At 35.4% G+C, this 9,097-nt stretch overlaps 1 protein-coding gene across 1 annotated transcript; it reads right to left on the reverse strand.

Annotated features, from left to right (window-relative positions):
• Positions 1 to 1,304: 1,304 nt before the first annotated feature.
• LOC108967065 (ATP-dependent RNA helicase DBP2) lies at positions 1,305 to 8,590 on the reverse strand. The gene is made up of 4 exons (XM_018930295.1): positions 8,435 to 8,590; positions 4,944 to 6,298; positions 2,784 to 2,962; positions 1,305 to 2,681 (listed from the first exon to the last, which is right to left on the reverse strand). Coding segments are annotated over exons 1-4 (2,199 nt in total). The 5' UTR covers positions 8,437 to 8,590; the 3' UTR covers positions 1,305 to 2,018.
• Between the last annotated feature and the right edge of the window lie 507 nt (positions 8,591 to 9,097).

The following is a 9,097-nucleotide window of genomic DNA, read 5'->3' on the forward strand; positions in this document are numbered from 1 at the left end:
GTTAGATGAACAAAACTATAATACTCTGTGGCAACTAGTTACAAGAGTATAACAATATCCATATACATATGTACATATGTATACCCGTCAACCAATAAAAGCAGAACCACGGCTGGAAATAACATTGGTGCAAAAATATTTTGTTTGTTGTATTTGGTGCTTGGAGTTTGTCGTCAAATGTTGGCATGAGCTTTCCAAGTAGGACCATAGACAAAATCCGATTTTGGGAAGAAAGAATATGAGTGGCGGGAAACAACCGATTTATTTTATCTAAACAAAGGAATGCCTCATGTTGTGGGAGCTTGCAAATACATGCAAATGAAATATCCACCAAAATCCGGACCAATGTACTAGAATTACAAGCAATATGTGAAGATTGTGTTATTAACAGTACACGTTCACCGTAGTCTACATAGACCCCGGAAGCCGAACTGATGGTGGAGTTTTAAAAGTCAGTAGTTTCTTAAATAAACTTTTTAATGGAAAAATGAATCTACCAGAAGCAGAAAATCGCCTATGCAGTTCGATTAAATTTCTACTTTATTATGTGGGAGACCCGACTTTTCCTTTGACGAAACAATTGATGAGACCATCTCCAGGAAAGTGTTCAGAAGCAAATAAATACAGTTTTAATAAGTAAAGGTTACAATTGAAAGCACCTTTGAAATCCTAGTAGCCAGATGCATAATTTTGTGAAATTTCATAACTCTTCTTTCTTTTGCCCCTCAAAAATAAAGGTTGAACTTTAATTGAAGGGCAGTGTAGACAACTTGTTGAACCATTACCTTAAAGTATGGTATTGTCGTAAGCAAATGCATAATGAAGGGCGTTTGATTTAGATTTTCACCATGCGCCAAATCCTGGAAAATACGCGGGGAAGGAAGATCGACACACGCTCCCTCATCGTCGAATTTAAAGCCGCCTCCTATGACACGAAAAAGAACAGAACCCATGCCACCGTCTGAACTTGGTGTCTGTAGAATTATCTTTCAGTGCTTCCGCAGAAAAAGGGACTCTGCACCTTTTGCTGTACCCAAAGTAAAAAATACGAACACGATAAAACAACAATTTTGTCGGTATTTTGTGGGTCGGCATTTTAAAATTCGGTATTTTAAGTGGTAAGGTTTGCGTGATCCCGAGTGTATGTATATAAATTTGGCCTCTTCTGTACTGTGAAACCTCCCATAAACGGACACTGGCGGAATCACCTTTTCTGTTCATCCTTAGTGGTTCTTCATTTTTCATTCCATTCTGACACAATAAAACGGCATTTATTTTGGGGCTTTAAAATATACACCATTTGATTGCGGTATATTTAAAAGCATGAATGCAATTGCCTTTATTTCACTTTTATATTTGTAAGTATGTATAAGTCCATTTAAAATTCAAGAAATACAATTCACTTCTGTTATATTCTATTATTGTAATTGCTAATATTTATTTCCAAGTAGTGATGAATGTAAGAACTAATGATGGAATTTAGTGAATATATAGAAGTAGTGAGTGAACAAATTACTTATTTTAATTTGTATAATGTGCACAGGAACGCAAATCACATAAGATTATATCATACAAACTTCTTAGGGAAACACAAGAAACTAAATTAAATAAAATTATTATTTTGAAGGGAGGGTATTTTCAGCAACTATGAGTAATGCCACCCGCGAGAACTGAAATATTGTATTTGCTGTATTAGCAATACAATTAAATAGAAAGAAATAAGAGAAAATGCAATGCTTAAAAGTACATGGAGAATTAATAAAGCAACAAAAGTATCAAATAAAGAGAACAGTGTCGTGTTCGGTGCGTTTAAATGAAATAATGAATTGCAGCATTGCTTTGGCTTTCACTTCTAAGCTTCGACAAAGCTACAGAATACTCGTAGTAATACGACACGACGTACATTACTACACGACACTCTCAATGAACAAAAATTTAATCTAAACAAATGCCAAATGCAAAAGTCATTTCAATATGTTTTAAACTACTGATGATATTAATAATAAATTAATGTTCTCTTAATTCTGCACGGGCAATGGGGGTGGAGGATAGGCGAACATGTTGCCCGATGCGGCACCAAATCCGGAGGGAACGGCATAGTGAGCGCTTGCGGCCGAATGATGATGCGAAGGAGGTGCATGAGTATACATAGCTGAAGTGGCACCCGCAGCTCCACTTACTTGTGGTGGACCACGATGGTTTGGAGGTGGTTGATGGTGGGCATTATGACTCGGATGACTGTTTGCATTGGTCCCATAAGGTATGCGGGGTTGTTGCTGATAGGCCGAAGCTTGCTGTGGCGGTTGTTGCTGTGGGTTGAATCGTGGACGTTTGTCAACGCCATCAGCTCCGCCAATTGTATAAGGTTTATGTCCACTGGCTTGCTGATTACGATCATATGCGCCCTGAGGTGGTGCAGCTGAGAAACGAGATGGCGGTCCATTCGGACGTTGATACATTTGATTGCCACCATTCGGTGCCTGTTGTGGGCGCTGTTGATACGACTGTCCGCCGCCCATTCCTCCCATATTATTGTTACCATAACCACGATTGCCACGATTACCATAACCGGTGCCACCAGCCATATGATTGCCACCGCGATTTTGATAGCCACCACGTGAGTTACGTTTATGGTTGTAGCCTGACGACGAAGCCATTTCAACCAGCCGCGGATTGATGACCTGTGAATGTTGACAATCGAAAGAAATTCAAATTATTAAATATAAAAAAAATCACTATAAACAGCTAGTAAAGTTACATGTGCATAAGACTTGTACGCTTACCTGATTTGCTTCGCGCAGCACTTGTATCAAGTCATTAGCTTTGTTGGCATTTGAAGTGGTGAATAAGGTGTATGCCGTTCCCGTATTGTTCGAGCGTCCTGTGCGCCCAATACGATGTACATAATCCTCCGAATTTGAAGGATAATCGTAATTAATTACGAATTTCACATCATCAACATCTGTTTTGGTTGATGGGAGTTGTAATTTCACATTCGTTCGTTGCAAACGTCGAAAATTAAAGATATTTAATTTAGAGTTTGCACAATGGCACAATGTAAATATAAGTAAATTTTATCATACAAATTGAACAAAAATCTCTTCAACATTGCAAGTCAAGTTAGTTAACATATTTTAATTATTTTTCTAATAAATTTAAGTAGATAATTAACTATTGGAGTTTTGCATTACGTTTAAGTGGACCTCGACCTTTAACGATTTTTTCTTTATGTGTGTTCTTTTGTATTTTTATTAATTCTAAATATTTAGAAATGAAAATTTGATAAAATGCGTAGGCAGTAAGTCATACACGATGTTGGAAGCTTAATTCATATAGTATACTTAAAAGACTAACAAAAAAATAAAAAAAAAATTAAAAATTTTTTTCGAATGATTTTAATGAGAAGATAAAAGCAATGTACTTACCGCAATCCGGTACAGACCTGAACTGACAACTAATGGATGTGGGGTCAACGCAAATTTTAGAGAAAAGAAAAACGGAATAGATGAACAAGCAGACAAGCGAGCACAGAACGTAAGTACAATGTATATGCCCTTACATACAGTTGCCTACATATACATACGAATTTTCTATTTGACTTTAAAGTGCAATATAAGAAAAGCTCCACCATCAAATATACAGCACGCGCATCGGTAGAAGCTAAACTTTAAAGCACAGCATTTGCTCGCATGTTTATGTATTTTTGTTGTCACGATCTCACTGCCATTTTAGCCTTAGTTGTTTGATTAATTCTTTATAACCTAAACATACTTATTACTACTTTATAAATACTAAATTTGAATTCAGCTTTTTTATCACGTATGATTAGTAATTCTTCCATCAAAACCAATCTGTAGAAACAGATTGAGGTTTTTGTCTTATACTCCATATTTTCGCATTTAACAAATATAAGAAAAAATCGAAGTCCATTTGAAAAAACGGTTGATATTTTTGTTCACACTTAAATTGTAATAAGAGCTAAAAAATTCAACTGCCAGTCAAAAATTATTTGGCGCAAATTCTGAACAATTCGCGGTATTTTCAAACCTAACCAAATGTAATTTTCTTCCTCCCTTCTACTTAAGAATACAAATATTATCTTTAGAAGACTTTAACCTTACAACACTATCAAGTTTAGTATTATAAACAGAAATATAAAAGTCCATATTAAACACGATTAGCTTCTTCTTCGGATTTGCTTAAAGTCCGCATAAAAGAAACTTCATTCAAATCTATAGCACTTTTAGTTTTTTAGACTAAAGATCAAATGCACTTTAAAAACTGCCTTAATGCTACAAAATAACAAGTGTCTATGAAAAAACTTTTCGTGCTCCACTATTTTGTAGTTATATTTTGATTAAATTGAAACAAAAACTCCTTTAAGAAATATACCCACTTTCTTGTTTCTTTTAAGCAATTGTTTACATGTTTGCTGTTCTATTCAGATTTTGCGGCCACAGTTTCCTTGACTGACACTAGTCTTTTTTGCATACATATATTATAATATAGGGTTTCAATCCTAAGTTAATTAACGTGAACCGTAACCTCTTAGTAATGTATGGAAACACAAATTCCTCATTATTTACCCACACCTTTTCAGTGAATCGTCCGCAAAATTGTTGCATAGTGTTTTCGAAATCTTATCTTAAATTTTAACTCAGAACGTCACCCGTTTTTTAAGTGAACTTATAATTACACCCCATGTTATCTTTAATTGGACGCATTCGAAACAATTTAATTAATAAGGCGTTGGGTTTCGCTGATTCGCATTATGACAAAAAATAATATTCGCCAACGAACCAACAAAATAATAATGAAAGAATATTCAGCATTTTGTCCACAGCATCACTCGCAGCTACGATCAAAAAGTCAAGTTACTGCCGTAGCCGCATCTCTAAAGCGGCAGCGGCAGCGGCAAAATACGTATGGAAAATTAGTCTTACCTAGGCCGCGGGCAGCCACATCTGTCGCCACCAAAATTGAGTGGCGTCCATTACGGAAAGACGACAAAACAAAATCACGCTCTTGTTGCGATTTGTCGCCATGAATGGCACATACACGCCAACCGTTACGTCCAATAACACGAGTTATTTCATCCACGCGTTTTTTTGTCTCAACAAATATTATGGTCTTAGTTTCTGATTCGGCCGAAATCTCAGATAAAAGCTTAATAAGCTTATTGTCTTTCTCATTTTCTTCGCACACATCTACTATTTGAAGTATATTGTGATTGGCTGAAAGGGTTAATGAACCAATATTAATTTGTATATAGTTATCAAGAAACTCTTCCGCCAGATTGCGCACTTCCTTTGGCCAAGTGGCCGACCACATCAAAACTTGTCGATCTGGGCGAATCTGCTTAATTATTCGTCGTATTTGTGGTTCAAATCCCATATCAAGCATACGATCAGCCTCATCTAGCACAAGGTAAGTGCAACGTCGCAGATTAGTAACACCCCGCTCTAAGAAGTCGAGCAGACGTCCTGGCGTAGCAATCACTATTTCAACGCCACGTTCCAAGTCACGAGCTTGGGGTTGTTTTGGTGCTCCGCCAAAGATGCACGTGTTACGCACATGGGTCTTAGAACCGAAGTCGTTAGCGACTTGCTGTATTTGTTGAGCTAATTCACGAGTCGGTGCCAAAATCAGAGCAATAGGTCCATCACCTCGCTCCAAACGAGCCTGATGACTGATATGTACTACAGCCGGTAGTACATAAGCAAGAGTCTTACCCGATCCAGTTTGTGCTACGCCGACCATATCTCGTCCGCTCAGAGCGATTGGCCAGCCCTGAGCTTGTATAGCAGTAGGCTTAGCAAATCCCATTTTCTTGATCTCGGCTAAAACGTGTTCTGGGAAACCAGGTTCACTAAATTCAATATTGGGCGACGGTATACCGTCACCTTTCAATGTTACTTCATTAGAAGTAAGGAACCCATCCACATCATTCTTCGAGCGTTCCACAACGGTCGTACTAGGTTGATAAAAATTCTTTTCGAATGGCGTCAATTTTATTTCAGACCAAATTATAGTGGGCAAACGTTCTCCCGGTGTGCCAGTATTGTTGCCGCCATCCATTCGACGATCATTATTGCCAGCACGTGGAGGTCCGCCGCGAAATGGTGCACCATTACCACCAACCCCACCGCGAGCATAAGGTGCAGGACGTGGACGTGCAAGCCCATTGCCGCGCATCGGACCACCACGCTGCTGATCACGATACACACCACCGCTGCCGCCCATAGCGCCCATTCCACCAACTCCAGGTCCAGCACGATCACCGTTACGTCTATCGAACCTATAAATAAGTAATGTTTTTGCAAATAAATTATGTAATTTATGTACAGACGTTTAGAAGCAGAGCATAATATTGTCAAGCTTTCTTCTGAAAATACAACCCTGTTTTGACAAGATTCAAAAATATATTCGAATTCGAATCACATTCGATAGAATAGAGAATACGACAATCGTTAACCATAAAAAATTCAAAATTTTAAATTATTTTCATAATAAGTCATATTCCGCGAAGAAAAGGACTTTGAGTTGCAAGTACAAAAATTTATAGTTACCAAAGAAATCTGAACTGTCTCAGTATATCCTGTTCTTGGAACTTTTAGTTTGGGAATTTGACACTACAATACAACTACAACTATGGACAATGGAACTCCTTATACTATATATTATATCTTGGCAAGCTAATATATATGGATAAGTTATTAAAAAATTTATAGCAAGCCCTAGTATGTGGCTACAAATAATTTAGATTGAATCTTTAAGCCTTTTATTACTTACTTGTTATAAACCTTTTAAGATTTTAAGATTGTGGCTATCGAGTTTATATGTGAAACGGTAAAAAAAAAATTTTGGGCTAGGATTTAGAATAGCACCTCCGATTTCGGATAAACATATAAATATATATGTATATACATATATATACTAGCAGATCCAACAGACGTTGCTCTGTACACAAGTCTTAAATTCGAAAGTTTCAAACTATTTTCAATAAGCTGTAACAATCTGGATCGTTTTGATGAAAATTATTGTTAAAAAGTTATTACATCTAACCTCATTACAGGTACATTCAAACAATCCATAGCGTGTGAGTATATGTATACTGTACGAGTGAAATGAATTCTAGAAAGTGTTTAGTAAAAATAATTTGTCGTTTTAATTAACGGTGAAAAAATTTACACTCAAACTATGTATAAAATGACATATATTTTGTAATTGACATAAACTTAGTTTATCGTAATGTCATTGGATGTACAATATTTTTGTTTAATGCTTGAAGCGTATAAACAAACAAATTCGATGGTTTTCCAACTCTGGAACATGCAACATATAATTTAACCTGAGAGATTTTCTAAATCTTAGTCACAAATTGTCATTGTTTAGCCTTGTGATTTATTTATAGGAATAGCATATGTTGACGTATCCATCGTTGTCTTAAGGTATTAGCAAGATTACGTTGAGTGTGTTGCCCTGAATTTTCACTTGAACGTGCAACTTGATTTCTTAAATTTATATTATCCGCTGATTGTTCTTCGACCGATCTATTAAATCGACGATCATGAACCAATTGTGTGTTCCGACTACGTCGACCTATATTACTTGCTCTTCCACGAAGATGTGGCATTTTTCTATAAAAAATAAGGAACTTTCAAATAATACGCAATGAATATGAGTTAGTTATTGAAGATGAAATTTTAATTAATTCATTAAAAATATTTTTTATAACTGTTTTTTAAACTTTAAATGCGTGCGAACGTACGATTCGCGACCGTTGGAAATGCCCATATATATATTTTCTTGATCCGGAGGACCTTCTCTATCCGTACATACCCATTTTAGCCCCGAAATCAGGGGAAGCTATTCTAAAATTTACCCAGTCTCTCCCAAAAATTTATTTAAAAGAATTCAACAAGAGTTATTAGTATATGGTATGAAAATTAACCCAACGTTTTTTCTGGTTGTTAACTCATTGGCAGTTAAATACTTGGAAGTGTAAGCACTTACATATTTAAAAAATTTATTTCGTCAAGTAATAAGAGTAAATTTAAATTATTTTAAATTAAATTCGTAAATTGAAATAGATTAAAAGTTAAAAAAAATTTCCTGATAGTTCATTTGATAAAATTAAATAGATATTCTAACAGCTAACGATTGAATTTGTATTCCATAAAAACACTTCCATTTCCAAATTCAATAAGGTCCCGATAAAAATATTTAAAAAAAAATGGCATAATTTYTCATTTCTGTTATATTAAGATAATTATTAACATCAGACATACATCAGTTCTTCGCAGCCTTCATAATTCGCCGAGTAGACCATTATTCACAATTCCGAATAGATACACCACTACAGCCAATTTATACGTAACACAAAATATTTATCACTTTAAGGTACGAAAAGAACAAATGAGTGAGTACTTACATTTTTAAAAGGTTTTGATGTTGCCTTCAGCAAAAATAACTATAAATTACTTTGAAATYCTCCTGCRAAAAAWTTTCTGTCSCTCTCACGGAGAATATATGTGCTGATTAAATATTTTCGTGTTTGCAGTCGTAACTATAAGGAAATARTCGGTAATCAATTTATATTTTCCATCTCTTATAAAATCACGGCCATGTACACTATCAATAATTCGTATCTCAAGAATCTTAGTGATCGTTCCCACGTTCCAATGAAGTCAATCATTCACATATTACAGTCTAAACACTTACTCAAACATAAACATGYATGCTAACGAAACCTTGATAATTATCCTTAAAGTGTACAGACTAATTTGTAAATCTCTATACCTACAGCTTATGTATATATTTAACTCATATTTTTTGCTTACATGAAGACTTGGTTGTCAAACCAAAACAACAGTTTCTTGCCGTATGCCTTGAATATATTATTTACAGTTAATGAAACTTTTGGTACAACACAATKTGATRCAGATTTAAAGCMATAATTAATTTTTAATTTTACTACCAGTTACCTTTTTTTGCGAAGTTGAGGTAGAGTTATTATTAGTTTGATTTTTATGAATGCGTGGGGAAACAGTTCACCATAATTGCATTGTGAACACCCAAGACTGTGTAAACATTA

The sequence above is a fragment of the Bactrocera latifrons genome, unplaced genomic scaffold, assembly GCF_001853355.1.
Source record: "Bactrocera latifrons isolate USDA-ARS-PBARC rearing strain unplaced genomic scaffold, ASM185335v1 scaffold_174, whole genome shotgun sequence".
In the NCBI taxonomy this organism is placed as follows: Eukaryota; Metazoa; Arthropoda; class Insecta; order Diptera; family Tephritidae; genus Bactrocera; species Bactrocera latifrons.